The sequence below is a fragment of the Crocuta crocuta genome, unplaced genomic scaffold, assembly GCF_008692635.1.
Source record: "Crocuta crocuta isolate KB4526 unplaced genomic scaffold, BGI_CrCroc_1.0 scaffold429, whole genome shotgun sequence".
NCBI lineage: Eukaryota > Metazoa > Chordata > Mammalia > Carnivora > Hyaenidae > Crocuta > Crocuta crocuta.
The window spans coordinates 833,212-852,379 of record NW_027527381.1 but is presented as its reverse complement, the minus strand read 5'-3'; the positions used below and the strand labels follow the sequence as shown (position 1 = coordinate 852,379).

Genomic DNA, 19,168 nt, shown 5'->3' with positions numbered 1-19,168 from the left:
TTCTTCCTTTTTAATAACCATGAATTTACATAATCATTTGAATTCCTCCTTAATATTCCATTGCATGGATGACTATACAACTGAAGTGTCTGGGGTTTTGGACCCTTGGGTTTGTTTTTGTTTTTGTTTTTTGTTTCTTTTTTCTTTTTTCTCCCTCTCATAAGTAGTGTTTATCTTTGTACATATAACTCTACACAAGTGGATTTCCTGCTTAGGGAATGGTTATTTTTAAGGCCATTTGTGATGGATTTACAGTGAGAGTGTGAAACCTGCCCTACCTTCCTGGAGAAGTTTCTCTTTCTCCCTGGGGAGAGCTTGCAAGGCTCCCTTGGAGAACCAGCCAACTTCAGGTCATGCACTCACACCTCACACAGTGTTTTATCACCGTGTTGTCGGGACTTTTCACCCCTGTAGTGGGGTGAGACAGTGAGAGACAGTCTGTTCAACAATTTCGGAATATTTCCTATAGTTACTGCTGCTGCTGTAAAGTGTTCTTTGTACTTGCGTAGAGTCCATTTTAAGCCGTTGCTTTGTTTGGTCAAATGATTGCATAGTATGACTGTTAGTTTCATTTAAATATTTATTTTTATTTAAATTAAACTTAGATAAGAAATGATCAAATCCCTAATGCTTTTGCTTCTTTCAGACTTTGCAGATGGTGTTCGATCGAGTAAAATTCACAAGAAAAGGTGCAGACCTGAAGGATTTGGCAAGAAGGGGTATTGGATATCATCACAGCTCTTTAAGCTTCAAAGAAAAACAGTTAGTAGAGATTCTTTTTAGGAAAGGATTTATTAGGGTAGGTAAATGTTTTCTTTCTGAAAAATGAAGCTATGTCTATATGAAAGTGAATGTCCATGAAAAGTGGAAAATGACCACTTTTTTCTCATCTAATTATGTCTTTTTTTAAGTAGCCCATAATGTTACTGCATATTCTTCCATCTCATTTAACTGAGGGAGGGGGTTTGCAGTTTATCATTAACTTTTCTCTTTTTCAAGAGATTAAAATATTCCCTAAACAGATACTTTTCTAAATATTTCTCTAACGAAGAATACCTATTATGACCTTGGAACAACTCCTTGCTTTTTCATTTCTAATATCTAGGGAATTTTGTCAGCTGTTCATATAATTTTGGCTACAGACATTCTTTCATGGGCTTGGGGGATACTTATGATAGGAATTTGTCCAAATCTTTTCTCAATTTAGTAGCCAAAAGAAGACCAGGAATGTATTGCTTCCTCAGTGCCCCATTGTATAATTTGGCAATGAATCATTCCTAAATGAGTCACTCTTAAATGCTGTCTGTACTATCACTAATAATGGACAAGAGGAAGATTACTGTAAATAGCTTGAAAACATAATAAAACCTTATTATGTTTTATTTAGCATGTTGCATGAAGATGCATGGGGATAGTCTGGATAAATCCACAAGGAGGATTTATATAATTTCTTAGTTTATATCTTGGGTAATATTTAAAAATAGCCCCTGAGTTTTAGAAATTATCCATATTAAATTTTTTGTACCATGTATATTACATTTGTGTGTGTGTGTGAGAAAGACAGAGACACAGAGTCACAGAGACACAGAGAGTGAGAGAAAGGGAGACAGACAGAGAAAGCAAGAGAAGAAGGTTTGAGAGGAGAGAGTGAGAGAGTACTACTCTAAGGAGTATCTTTTAATCTTGAACTAAATGTTGAGAAAAATTAAAGGGTAATTTTTTAATCTGGATAAAAACAAAACTATATCATTGGATCACTCTAGAAAAGGCACTATGGAAATAGTGAATAGCTTTGTTACAGAGAACCCATTTTTTAAAAGGTATTTATTCTAGTTACAGTAGAAATTTAATGTTCTTACTTTTCCCACTTTTGTTTTTATTGAAGAACTTTAGAAAAAGAGTTAATAAATGGTGTTTGTCATTGTCACAGATATATTCAGTTACAGAAGAATTAGAGAAAATTATTCCATATGCTTAAATATTAAAAATAAACCATAGCATATATGGCAATCAGTGTAAAGAGAAAAAGAAGGCCATTAAAAAACCCAACATTAGGAGCGCCTGGGTGGTTCAGTTGAATGGGCGTCAGACTTTGGCTCAGGTCATGATCTTGCATTTGTTAGTTTGAGCCCCACGTCGGGCTCAGTGCTGACAGCTCAGAGCCTGGAGCCTACTGCAGATTCCGTGTCTCCTGCCCCACCCCACCCCGTCGCCTTTCCCATGCTCATGCTCTGTCTCTCAATCATAAAAAAATACCCAACAGTATATGAAAAAATGAGCAAAACTTGATCATTTAAGAAACTTTAAAATTTACCCTACCCTTTATTAGTCAGTCTTCAAGGTTGACATTAGAGGGAAAAATGAAACTTCGTTTTGGTATTATTATAAAATATGTTAATTCCAAAGAAATAACATTCACAAATAAATTATAGTGGATGAAGTAGGCAATTGCCCAGAAGTGGGTTTGTGAAAGTATTATTATTATTATTACCCTGCCTGTAAAAAAATTCCTATTTGAGTCCTTATTAAGAAATAGTTACTGAACCATTGCTACTACCTGTCATATACTCTTCTCGGTATGGGGACATAATGGTGACTAGGACTTGGAGTCTGGTATAGGGCAAATAAACAAATACTATTACTATTATACTATTACTCATTAATGCTATGAGGAGAAATAATGTAGGATAGTGGGGGGTGGATATTTTGGATGTGGTAGTCCAGAAATTTCTCTTTGACTTTGAACATAGAACTGAACAAATAAATAAATATTTGGGAGAGTACTATGTGTAGAGCAGAGACTGGTATGGTCCTTGGTTGAGAATGTACTGGATGTGTTTGTGAAATGACAAGAATACTAATGTGACTAGTATCTCTAATCACTTGGTTCACTTGAGAGAATCCCATGTTCCCACTATGGTTCAGCTGAAGTTCAAAGAGTTTCAGTAACTATATGACATTCTTGTGAAGTGCTATTTTATGACAGTTGTTTTTTTCTCTCTCTAGGTGGTAACAGCTACTGGAACACTTGCTTTAGGAATCAACATGCCTTGTAAATCTGTGGTTTTTGCTCAAAACTCAGTCTATCTGGATGCTTTAAATTACAGACAGGTATTTCAATATGTATACACTCACTATTGCATCATGAAAATATGACCATAAAATAATAAAACAAAATGTGAGCTGTTAGTTTACAAACATATTGCAATTTGTGTGCCAGCACTCCTTGACATTCATTCATGCCTGGCTGTCATTTTTAGCTGTGCTGGAAGGGAAGGCACATGCACTTGGGATTGTGTGGTCATCACTAACCAGAAATGCAACCTTAGGTGAGATATCTGACCTGCCTGATCCTGTTTTCCTATTTCAAAAATAGGGGTAATAATTACTATCCCACGGCATTTGTAAAATTTAAATGAAGTAATTTGTACAAAAGATACACATCAAAGGTGCCAGATAAACATTTACTTATTCATTTCCTGTGCACATGATTTTGCACTTTGGAGTTAATACTTCTCTCTTCTTTGCTCCCAATACACAATCTATTACCAGGCCCATTTCACTGTTGTCCTATATGTAGTGGTATTTGATTTTTGCCTTGCAATTTCTGTTTTCACAATCTCTCATCATACATTCTTGGCCTTGTATTATTATTTTTTAAATGTTTACTTATTTATTTTGAGAGAGAGAGAAAGAGTGGGGAAGGGGCAGAGAGAGTGGGGAGAGAGAATCCCAAGCAGCCTCCTCACTATAGTACAGAGCCTGACACAGAGCTCCATAGAGTGACATGGGGCTCAATCTCACAAACCATGAGATCACCCAGCCCTAGTATTATTAAAACAGTTCTCTAGATTTTCAATTCTCCTTACTCTCCTATGTCCCACACATAGTATAGTTTGTCTTTATACGGCTTCCACACTAAGAACATCTAATGATTATTTCTGCTAGTGGCATCAAATTTGGATATATTGGCCAATATTCAAGTTTTTCCTCTTACTTCCTATTTCCCTACAGACCTTGTTCCTACCTAACATAATACCCCTGTTATTCCCACCACTTTATCAACCCCTACCCCTGCCCTCCTGATTTCCTCTCCTGCTCCTATATTCTGCATAAGCTCTCCTCTCCCCCATTATCTTTGGGAATCACAGAATTAGGCTTCTGGAGCAAGTGTGTTATAATATTTCAGACATTGAACTTGGGAGTCAGATTACCAGGGTGTGAGTTCAGGACCTTTCACTCTCTGGTGTTTAACTATAGCAAGTTTCTTCTATTTCCCGTGTCCCTATTTCTATACTATAAAATGGAGTTAATGATCATATTTACCTCGTATGATTTTTGTGAGGTCTGTATAAAAAATGTACAAAGGATTTAGCACATTCTAAGCACTTAATATATGAGAATTAATATAACTTCTATTAAGAGTTTGTCCTTGCTTTTCATAAGTAGCATTTCTGAATTTTATCTTATTCATGTATTTTCTCAACTTGTGCACAATTTTTATGGTGATTTGTAGCTCAACACACTGGTGCATGAGAAAGGAACAAGGGAGGAAATGTGGGATAGGAGAGAATAGGTATAATTAGTTCAGCAATAAGTGAACTATATATCATGATACAAATATCTAGCACAATTTTTGGCATGAAATAAGTATATAATAACGATAAATGTCCTATTCTCAGCTGTATCTTATCCTTGGTAAATTTCCTAGGTGCCAAACAGTTGGATTTTAGTTTTGCTTTATTTAATGTTTGGACCTATGCACAGTTTACTTAGTCTGGCTCCATGTACACTATGATGGACAAAGTATTTGGGGGAAATTTTACTTTTATTTTTTCACAAGGTTTTTTTTTTCTTTTTAAATTTTTATTTAAATTCGTTAGTTAACATATAGTGCAACATTATTTTCAGGAGTAGAAGTCAAAGATTAATCACCTGCTGCTCATCATAACAAGATCTCTCATTAATACCCATCACTCATTTAGTCCATCCCCCATCCGTTCATTATCCTCAGTTTGTTCTCTATCTTTAAGTTTTTCATGGTTTGTTTCCTTCTCCCATTTTTTGGTTTCCTTTTCCCTATGTTCATCTGTTTTGTTTCTTAAATTCCACATGTGAGTGAAACCATATGGTATTTGTTGTTCTCTGACTGACTTATTTCATTAACATTAATATATTCTAGCTCCATCCACATGGTTGCAAATGACACAATATCATTTTTTTGATGGCTAAGTAATATTCCATTGTATATGTATACCACATCTTCTTTATCCATTCATCAGTTGATGGACACAGGCTCTTTCCATATTTTGGCTATTGTTGATCATGCTGGTATATATGCTTGTACCCCTTCAAATCTGTATTTTTGTATCCTTTGGGTAAATACCTAGTAGTGCATTGCTGGATCATGGAGTAGTTCTATTTTTAACTTTTGGAGAAACCTTCATACTGTTCTCCAGAATGGCTGCACCAGTGTGCATTCCCACCAGCAGTGCAAGAGGGTTCCTCCTTTGACCATATAGTTGTGGATCTATTTCTGTATTTTCTATTCTGTTCCATTGATCTATGTGTCTGTTTTTGTGCCAGAACCATGATGTCTTAATGACTACAGTTTATAATATAGCTTAAAATCCAGATTTGTGATGCCTCCAGTTTTGTTTTTCTTTTTCAGGATTGCTTTGGCTCTTCAGGGTCATTTGTGGTTCCATAAAAATTTTAGGATTGTTCTAACTCTGTGAAAAGTGCTGGCAGTGATTTTGATGGGGATTGGATTAAATACGTAGATTGCATAAAGTGTATAGACATTTTAACAATATTTGTTCTTCCAATCCATGAGCATGGAATGCTTTCCCATTTTTTTGTATCCTCTTCAGTTTCTTTCATAAGTGTTCTATATAGTTATCAGAGTATAGATATTTTACCTCTTTGGTTAGGTTTATTCCTAGGTATCTAATTGTTTTTGGTGCAATTGCAAATGGGATAAATTCCTTAATTTCTTTTTCTGTTGCTTTGTTATTGGTGTATAGAAATGCAACAGAAATCTGTATGTTGGTTTTATATCTGTGACTTTGCTGAATTCATGTATTAGTTCTAGCAATTTTTTGGTGGACTTTCAGCTTTCTACATAGAGCATCATGTCATCTACAAATAATGAAAATTTGACATCTTCCCTGCCAATTTGGATGCCTTTTATTTCTTTTGGTTGTCTGATTGCTGAGGCTAAGACTTCTAGTACTATGTTAAATAGTAATGGTTAGAGTGAACATCTTTGTCTTATTCCTGACTGTAGGGGAAAGGCTCTGAGTTTTTCTCCATTGAAGATATTACCCATAGGTCTTTCATATCTGGCCTTTATGATGTTGATGTATTTTACATCTATACCTACTTTGTTGAGTGTTTTTATCAAGAATGGATGCTTTAAAAAAAAAGAATTGATGCTGTATTTTGTCAAATGCTTTTTCTGCATCTGTTGAGAGGATCATATGGTTCTTATCCTTTCTTTTATTAATGTGGTATATCATATTGATTGATTTGTGAATATTGAAGCACCCCTGAGGCCCAGAAATAAATCCCACTTGATCTTGGTGATAATTCTTTTCGTGTGGTGTTGGATTTGATTTGCTAGTATCTTGTTGAGAATTTTGGCATCCCTGTTTATCAGGGATATTGGCCTGTAATTCCCCTTCTCAGTGGAGTCTTTGGTTTTGGAATCAAGGTAATACTGGCCTCGTAGAATGAGGTTGGAAGTTTTCCTTCCATTTTAATTTTTTGGAACAGTTTGAGAAGATTAGGTATTAACTCTTCTTTAAATGTCGGCTGGTAGAATTTTCCTGGGAAACTATCTGGCCCTAGAGTTTTGTTTGGAGGTTTTTGATTACTGTTTCAATTTCTTTGCTGTTATGGGTCTGTTTTACTTCTTTCTGTTTCAGATTTTGTAGTTTGCATGTTTCTAGGAATTTAGTCATTTTTCTAGATTGCCCAGTTAGTGAGCATATTATTTTTCATAGTACTATCTTATAATTGTTTGTATTTCTGTAGTGTTGGTTGTGATGTCTCACATTTCATTTGTGATTTTACTTATTTGGGTCCTTTCTTCTATCTGCTAAGTCTAGCTAGGGGATAATCAATTTTATTAATTCTTTTGAATAATCAGTTCTTAGTTTCATTGATCTGTTCTACTCATTTTTTGTTTGTTTGTTTGTTTCTGTATCATTTATTTTGGCTCTAGTCTTTATTATTTCCATTCTTCTGCTAACTTTAGACTTTATTTGATGTTCCTTTTCTAGCTTCTTTGGGTGTAAGGTTAGGTTGTGTATTTGAGGCTTTCTTACTTCTTGAGGTAGACTTGTATTGCAATATACTTCCCTCACAGGACTGCCTTTGCTGTATCCTAAAGATTTTAGATGTCATGATTTTATTTTCATTTGCTTCCATATACTTTTTAATTTCCTCTTTAATTTTCTGGTTAACCCATTCATTCCTTAGTAGGATGTTCTTTAATCTCCATGTATTTGTGTCTTTCCAAATTTTTTCTTGTGGTTGAGTTCAAGTTTCAAAGCATTGTGGTCTGAAAATATGCATGGTATGATCTCAGTCTTTTTATACTTGTTGAGGCTGATTTGTGACCTGTATGTGATCTATTCTGAAGAATGTTACATGTGCACTCAAAAAGAACTTGTATTCTGCTGTTTTAGGATGGAATGTTCTGAATATATCTGTTAGATCCATCTGGACCAGTGTGTCATCCAAAGCCATTGTTTCCTTGTTGATTTTCTGCTTAGATAATCTATTCATTGCTGTAGGTGGAGTGCAAAGTCCCCTACTATTATGGTATTATTGTCAATGATTTTATGTTTGTTTTTAATTGATTGGCATATTTGGGTACTACCACATTGAGAGCATAGAATTTATAATTGTTAGATCTTCTTAGTGTACAGACCCCTTAATTATGATATAATACCATTCTTCATCTCTTGTTACAGTCTTTGCTTTAAAATCTAGTTTGTCTGTTATAAGTATGGCTACTCTAGCTTTATTTTGGCATCTATTAGCCTGATAGATAGTTCTCCATCCCTTCACTTTCAATTTGCCAATGTCTTTCATCTAAAATGGGTCTCCAGTAGGCAGCATATAGATTGGTCTTCTTTTTTAAAATTCATTCTCCTACTATATATCTTTTTATTGGATCATTATTGGTCTTCTTGGGGAAGGGCCTGCCGCTCTAATTCTCAGGTCGATTCCTTAGTGGAGATATGTCTGAAGGGTGCAGCGGTGGGGCTTGGTGTAACACCTCCATTCTCCACTCAGTGGCTCTGTTTAGCTCACTGAAGTCAATCAGTGCTAGTGGGTTGTTTGTGAAAATGGCTTTGCCCCATTCTCTAGTTTCTGGAGTGGGAAGTTCATGCCCTCCCAGACACAGAAACAATCATCCCTCCTGTGTCTCCAGTTTCCATCAGATCCCTACCTTCACCCTGTGTCTGAGATGTCCACCTGTCAGGTGGTGCAGCTTTCCTGTGTTTTATCTCAGGTGTGGCTGTGTTTCAAAACCATACACTTCAGAGACTTCTGGGGCTTGACCTGTGCTAATAGTGTGCTGTGGCCAGGCATGGCTTATCCCATAAAACAGTTGCATAACCACATATCAGCAGCATCTCGAAGTTTATGGTGAATTACAACACACAGCTGATGCCAGGGTTTGCCACCTTTAGCCAGTGTCTTTGTTCCTATACCGGTGATGGGGCAGCTCAATGGCACCCACCAGATCTTCTGCCCATGAAGAGGCTGTATCACCTCTACCAAATGCGCTCCATGCAGGGAAATCACATCTCCCTGTGCCCTGGGCTTTACCCTGCTTCCTTGCTGGAGCACCAGCAGGTACTGACCTCCAAAACTTCAGACTCTGTGCTCTGCTGTTTATAGTGGCATTGAAACCCTCTCTTTTTTTTTTAATGTCAATGGTTTTGGGGGACAGTTTGCTCCTGCACTCCTGTGTGTGTGTGTGTTTTTTCACCCTTGTTTTCTTTCCCACTCTTTCTCTCTAGCTACTTTTCAGGGGTAGTGTATTTCTTTTGTGAACCTGATACTCTCTGCTCTCTATCGTCTCTTTTCCTCCATTAAAAGGTCTCCCTCCTCTCTGTGGCACCACAGCTTTTCTTTGCCTCAATTCACCTCTCCTTGCTGTGCACCTGCCATGTTCTCTCTCTCAAATTATGCAGATTGTTCTCTTAATCCTCAGATTGATCTCCTAGGTGTTCAGAGTGATTTGATGTTGATCTAGCTGTGTTTAAGGGATGAGACAGGCTCAGGGTCCTCCACCTACTCCACCATATTAACTCTTCAGGGAAGTTTTACTTTGTAATTCTCTTCTGTTTCCAGATGTCTGGACGTGCCGGAAGACGAGGTCAAGACCTGTTGGGAGATGTATATTTCTATGATATTCCATTGCCCAAAATAGAAAAACTCATTAAATCCAAAGTTCCTGAACTGAGAGGACAGTTTCCTCTCAGCATAACTCTGGTCGTGCGACTCCTGCTTCTGGCTTCCAAGGGAGATGACCCAGAGGATGCTAAGGCAAAGGTACCGTGCTTGACATTTTCTGAGGTAGAGTCTTCATTACTAGCTGGGCTGTGAGTGAGTTTGCTCTTTTTAGAAGTCTGTAGCAGTAACTTTTCTGTTTCATCAGTTTTTTGTTTTTCAGTGTCTTAAATAGTATAAGGATGGGGGTGGAGTGGAAGGATAATAATTAGTTTTGTTTGTCTCCTCTATCAATTATAGAAATATTGGCTGGATGGACATATGGAATTAAAGACTACCTTTTTCATATGTGATCAGCATTATCCTTTAGTAGTTGAGAGTGCTGACTATAGATCTTAAAAGATCTGGCTTAGATTCTGGTTTTCAAAAGGAACAGGATTTGTTGTCATTTCATAAAAAAAGTGGGTTTCTTTTGTAAAAAAAAATAGTACCAAAATGTCATCAAAGAATATTTAGATAATGCAAAAGGCTGAAAGAAAGAAAAGGTTTCATTATCCAAAGACAGTAAGTGATATGATCATTTTGGTATTTTGGCATAGGTATGCATTTGGTTTTCAAACACTGGTATATTTCATTGGACTTCAGAATACAGCTGTAAACTTTTCCTGAAGTTTATTTGCTCAGATAAATATTTTAAGTCCAGTCCCACAATGAGAGATTTAAAATACATAATTAAACCAATTTTGTTTTCATCCTTATGAAGATGCACTGTTAAAGAAGCCCACTCTTCCTTGTTCTTGTATTGTATATGCCCAATGAAATCAGACAGTGTTTGTCAATGTGAGGGTTTCTTCAGGACTTTTCTGATGAGTTGGCTCCTGTGTTGTTGATGGTCTTACCAAGCAGACATCTATCATTTTAGATCAAAGTTTCTCCATTTCTGCCTTCTTAATTTTTACCTCTGTATAGGAAAGAAAAATACATCTTTTAGTAAGCTTTTAAAAATATTTTTTATAAAGTTACTTGAATTGGTTTATTTTCTTTGCCTTAGCATATTTGAGAAGATCTAGCTAATCTTTACACATAAAAGGCTCAAATATGGACATAAAATTCTTAGAATATTCTCTTTACTCATCACATCAAACTAAGATACCTTCTTTTCTTCTGGCATTTACTGTTACAAAGAAGTAGGTTCTTTTAGTCTTCCCTAGTGGAGCCATGCCATTTCCTGTTTTCTTATAGTTTGATTTTTTTCTATCTATATAATTATGTGAATATTTTTAAAAAGTCCTTATATTTCAAATTCTTTTCCCTAGGATTTTCTGTTCTGTGAATCAGTGTTCACACTGAGGTTTTTGTTATTAAATGCTAAGCGCTTTGAAACTTTATGCTCAGATTTTTAAAAATTTTAGTGTTTATTTATTTAATTTGAGAAAGAAGGATACAAAGTGAGCAGGGGAGGGACAGAGAGCAATGGAGACAGAATCCCAAGCAGGCTCTGCACTGTCAGCATGGAGCCCAATGCAGGGCACAAACTCATGAACCCGAAATTCATGCCCTGAGCCAGAACCAAGAGTTGGATGCTTAACTGACTGAGCAACCCTGGCTCCCCTTCATGTTCAGATTTTTTAAGTTGTGGTAAAATACAAATAACATAAAATGTATCATCTTAATTAACCATTTTCAAGTGTACAATTCAATAATGTTAAATACATTTGCATTGTGCAATGCTCAAGTATTTTTGGAACTCAAAAGAGATTTCTTAAATTTGATATTTGCTTCGATTTTAATTTGTTCATTTTTTTCCAGGAAAAGCTTTAATTTTTAAATCAAAAATCCTTTTTTAGTTCTCTATTGCTATGTTTTCCTTCATTATGAGAAATCATGTGAAATTTATCTTTCACATTGATAATGCTGCTCTCCAGAGTTTCAGTTCTGCTCTTAAGTAATACACATGTGGATATTAAGTCTGCTACTGGAATTTTAGGTCTCCTGAAATTCTTCACCATTTCTTATATCACTCTTTCACATTTTAATGAAATATTAATTTTTTAAATGTCAGTTTATAATTGTCCGTTTATCTTAGGCTGTTGTGCCTTGTCTTGTAGCAGTCTTATCTTAGGACATCCATTGAGGATGCCAAATAATTTTTCAAAAAATGTTGTTGCTGCATAAAGAAAACAATTTTTGTAGGTCTACTATTTTTTCTTTATCCTTTTGTTTTGTTTTTTTTTAGTTTTGTTTTTTCTTTTTTATGTTAGGAGTAAGAACCAGTGTTTTTCTGATGGTTTTGCAGAAAGTGGTCCCTGATTTTCTTGTTGAACTAACTTTTTTCGCCCTCCAACCCCTGAAATGAGCCCACTACTGCTCCATGGATATTTCAGGCACGTTATAGTCTAAGGTCCATGGCTTTGTGTGCATAGCCTCCCTCCTTTACCTTATTCAAGTTTTTGTTCTAACATTATTCTCAGTGAAGACTACTGTTACCATTCCTTCTAAATTGTAAATGTATCTCCTGTCTGTTCCACTGTGATCTTATTCACTTACATATAGTATATATCATTCTTTATATAAAATCAAATCTCTCTCTCTCTCTCTCTCTCTCTCTCATGTTTTTATTTGTTTCCTCTATATTTCTCACTGAAATGTAACCCACCTATGGCTAAAGATGTTTGTTTTAATTTCTGGTGCAGACATTTATTTATTTATTTTTAATGCTTATTTATTTTTGAGAGAGAGAGAGAGAAAGAGCATGTGTGGGGGAGACGCAGAGAGAGAGGGAGACATATAATCTGAAGCAGGCTCCAGGCTCTGAGCTGTCAGCCAGAGCCTGACATGGGGCTTGAACCCACAAACCATGAGATCATGACCTGAGCCAAAGTCAGATGCTTAACTGACTAAGCCACCCAGGTGCCCTGCCTGGTGCAGACATTTAATAAATATTGTGAACATGACTGAATAATTTTAGGAAGATGATCAGTTTATTTATAGGGTTGATCTGTTGTGAGTTTTTCACTTTTGAATGCAGGTGCATTTGTTTAAATCTTCTGGATTGCCAAGGAATACAATGTATGATTTTACTCTGACTTCTTTCTGGCCACCCAAATGCTATTCACATACCTACTAATTAATTAATTAATTAATTTAGAGCATGAGCAGGGTAGGGGCAGAAGAAGAGGGAGAAGAGAATCTTAAGTAGGCTCCATGCCCAGTGTAGAGCCCCACATCTCTGATCTCACCACTGTGAGATCTCACTGCTGTGAGATCATGACCTGAAGTGAAATAAAAAATTGGCTGCTTAACTGACTCAGCCACCCACGCACCCCCAAATACCCTTTTAAATCTGACGCTTGATGAATAGCTTTTGGCCCAAGTGTCAGTAGATTTTTAACTTATATAGCTTTCCTGGACTGAAATTTTATTGATCTATTTCTGCCAGTCTCACTGCCACATTGATCACGTGGATGTCATTCACCACTACAAACTACATTATGCATTGCTACCAGTCCTTACTATCTGAATCAGACTTTAGTTATGTGTCTACATCTCTATGGTTACAGTGAACCATCATGAATTGCTCACCCTCTTGCTCCTCTGCTGTTTTCTTGCTATTGCCATCTCATTCTAAATGTAGAGCATCAGAGAGAAGAGGTTGCAGAAAGGACATTTTTGGCATCCTCAGAAAGAATCACCCTAAAGTAAAGATCATGTCCACTATACCTCCCTTCCTTTCTCCCTTCTTTCTCTCATCTCTATGTCCCGCCACCTTCTTATCACATAGTCCACTGGCCATACAGTGGACTATGAGTACTGATTCTTCCTAGGTTCTATAAGCTCTCAGGCCTAATGGTAGCCAGGGTGACATTGTGGTGATGTTGGGAAGTTTTCCTTTTGTTGGAACCTCATAGGCATTTTAGTGGGTGGATAAAAGATATCTGCACTGCTACCTTAGTGCTGTTTTATGTTGGAAGTCAAGCAATATTTTTATTACTCTGGTTTTAATCAGTATAGTTCCATTATTTTTGCAACAATACTGCAGGACGTGCCATAGCATATCTTGTTTTCTTGCAGAACAAACCAAGAGCTATAAGCTCTTAAACTGGATTCACATTTATTATCAGATTATTTGGCAATATGTTTCATTTCTGATGATTCTGTTTGATCTGGTTATTAAATAAAGGAAGGATGTACCATGCCAGAAGATGGCAAACAAACAATATGGAATGTGACGGAGTCTTATATATTGCTGGTATCTGTATGGTATAATAGATATGGGTAATATCTATCTTGTTGTTTTTTATTCTTTTATTTGCTGGTCAGTCAGGTGCAGCGATAAGAGGAGTCAGAGGTGGAGCTCAGGAAAAGAAGTATTGTAAGTGTTAGCAACAGGAGCCCCAGCACTCTATGCAGGACTCTGTACTAAAGACAGCAGGTTGGTCAGGAGGCAGAGGATAGGAGCAGCAGGAAGGTTTAGGTGACTGTTTTTATTAGAAAGACGTGGGTTCAAGCCCTGTGTCAGGCTCTGTGCTTACAGTTCAGAGCCTGGAGCCTGCTTCAGATTCTGTGTCTCCCTCTCTCTCTATCCCTTACCCTCTCATGCTCTTTTTCTCTCTGCCTCTCAGAAATAAATAAGCATCAAAACTAAATAAGTAAATAAATAAATAAATGTCTGTACCAGAAATCAAGACAAACATCTTTAGCCATAGGGTAGTTACATTTCAGTGAGAAATATAGAGAAAACAGATGAAAACAATAAATAATAAAATAATTAGAAATTATTTCTATAGGAAAAGCAAGACAGGGCAGGATAAACAGTTTAGCATTGGCTAGTTTGAATAATTCCAGTGGGTTTTGGGCGGTACAGGTAGCCTCTTGTTGCCTGGTACCCGGCCCTGGCATGATTTAGGACACAAGAAATATTGGCTAGGTGGATGCGAGTTAGTGAAGGAAGTAGCCAGGGGGATAAACTTTTTTTTTTTTAATTTTTTAATGTTTTTATTTATTTCTAGGAGAGAGAGAGAGAGAGAGAGAGACAGCGTGAGCAGGGGAGGGTCAGAGAGAGAGGGAGTCACAGACTCTGAAACAGGCTCCAGGCTCTGAGCTGGCAGTCAGCACAGAGCCAGACGTGGGGCTCGAACCCACGAACCGCGAGATCATGACCTAAGCGAAAGTCGGACGCTTAACCGACTAAGCCACCCAGGCGCCCCAACCAGGGGCATAAACTTGAGATTGGTTGGTTTGCATAAGATAGGCATGCTTTTATGCAAATTGTTATTATCTTTAGAAATTAGCCAGCACTGGGAGGAGCAGTCTCTCACCAGACAAAAAAGTTTTTTGAGATGTGAACACATCATAATATAGAGAAAAAAAAGAATTGAATTACAATATACCCATATTAATATCTACAAATGGATTTCATATATCTAAAACAGTGTAAATTATTATTCTTTCAAGGTGCTGTCAGTGCTAAAGCATTCGTTGCTGTCCTTCAAACAACCCAGAGTCACGGAGATGTTAAAACTTTACTTCTTGTTTTCTTTACAGTTTCTTATGAAACAGGTATGAATGTTCTTTGTTTTTGTTTTTATTTTGCTTTGTTTTTTTCCAAAGGAATGGTACTATCTTTATTTTTTATCATGCTGAATTAGTTATAGTCTTTAGAAGGTCATATCCATTGACTAATATTTCTTATACTTGATAATAATTATCAAAACTGGGCCAGGTAATGATTACCAATCTCTCTTATATTGGCATTAAGTACTGTTTTAAACTAGTACTTAATCAGTTAGTTATCAATGCATGTATGTAGTGAGTTGACTCAAACTAATAAATTATGTTTTTTCTTTAGGGCTATTTAGATCAAGAAGGTAAACCGTTGGGGTTTGCTGGACTTGTATCACATTTGCATTATCATGAGCCTTCTAATCTTGTGTTTGTCAGTTTTCTTGTAAAAGGCCTTTTCCATAATCTCTGTCAGCCAACTATGAAAGGTAAGCTTGATATTTTGTGTATATAATCTGAAAAAAGCAACAGAGACTATATGAAGCCAGGACTTCAGGAATATTTTTTTCTACAACAAAAACAGAAGTTAATATTTAGATAATTTAGACATACCAAATTAGATAAAATGAAGTTGTATATACCTACTAATTGTATGGGAGACAGCCATATTTTGTGACGCTCATTTTAAAATGTTAATTTCTTATGAATGTTAGTCATTTCTGGACTCCAGGATTCAGAACATATTAAGTAATATATGGTTTTTTAATAAATATTTTCTAATTCAGTGTTATATGTGCTCATCATAGAAAAAGGATATAGGAAAGTATCATGTTAAATAGGATATTCACCATTAGTGTTTGTGAATATTTTCTTCCAATCATATTTTCTTAGACTATAACTATATAGTATATTTAAATAACTGATATTACTTTAATTGCATAATCTAGAATTTTGCTTTCCCCAAAATATATTTTTGCCAATATCATATAAATTTTTTGTGAATTCTGTTTTAATTTCCACCTAATACTCCATTTAACACATTTTTTATTAAAAACTTTTTGATTTTTATAATTAAACCATGAACTTTTAAACAGTGTTTCTAAAAGAAATGTTTTCCTATTTGTGCTTAAATTTGTTGTAGTTCCTAATGCCTGGCAAATGCAGTGCCTTTCATAGCATTTCTTTATCTTCTATCATGAATTGACAACAATAGTTTACTTTGTGCAATAGGTTTAGTCATTAGGCTCTGACCATGCATTGTTCTGTGAAACAAGAATACTCCAGAAATTCTATCTCCTCAAAAGCTCTGTAACAGGAGAAATAATTTCCTGCAAGTGGAAATACAGTTGTGCTTATTGCTATGTGTGGGTGTGTGGGATGGGGTATGAGGGTGTATGCTATTATAAACATGGAGATAGAAATTTTGATAACTTTATGAGGCAGAGAATATGGCTATCACTGTTTTGTAAATGAGGAAACTCAGACACAGAGAAGTTAAATAACTTGCCATGGTCATACAATTTAACAAGTGTCAGAGCCAAGATTGAAATAGGAGTTTGACTCTAGAGCCCAAGTTATTAAATGTAGCACCTTTTAATCACTACTGTTTAATGCTCATGTGTTGTGAAGAATAGAAAGTAAGTTCAAGTTGATGGTATGAATGGCAAGAAGGTAAGGGAGGGGGATAAACCTGGGAGGTTATTTGTGGGCTGCATTCTGGAAAGCCTTAAATGTTAGACTAAAGAGATTGGATTTTGTTTATGAGGCATTAGATACAATCAGAGATTTTTGAATAGGTGAGAGAACTGATCATAAAATGCTTCAGGAAAACTGATCATAGCCTGAAGTTGGGGAGTAGAATGCAGGTAAGGAGATGAGGCAATTTGTGGTTGGAATGGCTAGGGTATGAATTAGAATGGAAATAGCAAGAATGAAAAAGAAGGCACAGATTAAACTGTCAGCAGATAGAGTCATTCTTTGGTTGCTACTTTTGTCCAAATTTTCAGTTTTCATGAGATGAAATGCAATATAACATACAATTTAAGTGTTAAAATGGGATTGATATCTGTTTTTTACATTTTTAACAAGACTCTTTGTTTTATATAGGCTCAAAACATTTTTCTCAAGATGTTATGGAAAAGCTAATGTTAGTATTGGCAAATCTGTTTGGAAGAAGACTGCTTCCAGCAAAGTTCCAAGATACCACTCTCAAGTTTTATCAATCAAAGGTAAAATTTATGCTTCTGATAACATTAAAATAATTAGTATAATTAAATAGACCCTATCATAAGTGATTCAGCAGCAGTAGGATTTTTATCAACACAGGGTTCATATGTTTTGTGGAATAATAATTTTTGTTTTTGTAATCATTGTTATATTTAACGTCAAATTCATAAGCTTCTTCTTGTAAATCTATCAAAAGATTAAATGCCTTGAGAAAAATAAGATAAAGAATTTTGTTCATGTTTTCCATTTGATTGTATGATTGTATCAAATTATATCGTTCAGTGGCTAAAGAAATCGTGTAGAGATATATACATTGAAGGAACTTTAATGAATTTAAAGGAAAGTCCCTATCATTGAATCTGTAGTTCCCATAGTATCCTTTTATGTTGAGGTAAGGCTATGGTATGAAGTATATGTTGTGAACTCTAATGTCCTCATTGAAAAAAAAATATTTGAATAGTCATTGAGGAAATCATTCTTTGTCTCACATGGAATAAAAGGAAAGAAATTCTTTTCCAATTTTATTTGCAAAATATTCTTTGATCATGATTTGCTACTATTGAATCAACATCAAATACTATTACTAATGTACTCCACAAGAATCTTAGAAAGTGGAATAGGCCACTTATACTACATAACCTTAGTAAAAGGTGTCAAAAAACAAAAAGAGATGAGTGAATCTATATTGTCTAATTTCACAATTACAAATCTTAGCCTTCACACGATGTTGTCTTCACCAGTGAACACATTTTTATTTATTGACCCATCATCTTCACATTTTTTCAACACATGTATAGTCTTGAAGTATTGCTTGTTTTGTTTAAATAATTTATATTAAACTTGGAAAAGTCAATATCTAATAAGTTCTCACAAAGAAAGACATCATAAAAATATACAATTAAAGAAGGTTTTGTGTGAAGACCTCCTGTCTCTCTGTCAGTCTGTTTGTCTCTCTGTTTTCTTAAATCTTATTGGAAGTTTGTGCACTTTCAGGTAGGATATAGTAAGTGGTCATCATACATATTGCAATAGAGAGCTGTGGAAACAATGAGGATTCGATTGGCTAATATTATACAACAGCAGGACCTTAATCTACGATAGTTATCTTTAACCATGGTTTTTCTCCCAAAGAATTTGTTAATTCTGGACGTGGTTTAAAAATGTACTTAGCATATAGAGAGCCTCTTCTGTGAGATTTAAAAAAAATTATGAAAGCTTTCAGTGATCACATGGAGCTAGAGTGACAAAAACTTGAGAGACATGAGTTTACTGAGGAGGTTTACTGAGTCCCAGATCTGCAAGAAATGTTCGGGTACCACACCAAATTCTTTGCAGTCTTGTGGTATTTTTAAAAGAAATACTAGAAGGAAGGTTCTGCATTTATTCTTAGGCTTGTATCCCCCTCAGACATTTTGAAGGCTTTGAGAGCTGAAAGATATAAAAGGTTAGGAAGCTCTGTAGGAAGGAGGTACATCTTTGGCAGTATTTTAGGACTCAGAAAACTACACCCACCAGTCTCAAACTCCCAAGAGGATCATGACACAGGAATAGAGACAAATTGGATAGACTGAAATTTAATAAAACTGGGAAACAATATTAGCAATACCAACAATACCACTTTGATCTCTACTTGGATTGAAGTGATCACATCTTCACTCATTTAACCAAATACAAATATGGGAGAACTCACTCGAGTGGAAGATAACATCATCCTATCAGGTCCTTTTATAAATAATTTCTGGTGAAAAAAAGCTACAAAACTAAAAAAGTGAATAAGCAAAAATATATGACCAATTGGCAGGAAGAAAAGCAAGAATAGTAGTACAGACACCGATGATTTAGATACTGGAGTGCAGAGACAAAGACTAGAAGTATGGTTAATATGTTAAAGAAAATAAAAGTGATAGACAAAATCATGAAAGAATGGACAATTTCACCAGATAATTAGAACTTTATCAGGTAACTT

At 35.6% G+C, this 19,168-nt stretch overlaps 1 protein-coding gene across 1 annotated transcript in view; it reads left to right on the top strand.

Annotated features, from left to right (window-relative positions):
- LOC144238404 (putative ATP-dependent RNA helicase DDX60) overlaps window positions 1-19,168 on the top strand; it is a 100,775-nt gene that overhangs the window by 66,358 nt on the left and 15,249 nt on the right. Inside the window, exons 28-33 of the mRNA XM_077772231.1 lie at window positions 647-799; window positions 3,007-3,111; window positions 9,376-9,576; window positions 14,929-15,033; window positions 15,323-15,464; window positions 17,083-17,204. Of these exons, the coding sequence (XP_077628357.1) occupies window positions 647-799; window positions 3,007-3,111; window positions 9,376-9,576; window positions 14,929-15,033; window positions 15,323-15,464; window positions 17,083-17,204 (828 nt within the window). The remainder of the gene's footprint in view (window positions 1-646; window positions 800-3,006; window positions 3,112-9,375; window positions 9,577-14,928; window positions 15,034-15,322; window positions 15,465-17,082; window positions 17,205-19,168) is intronic.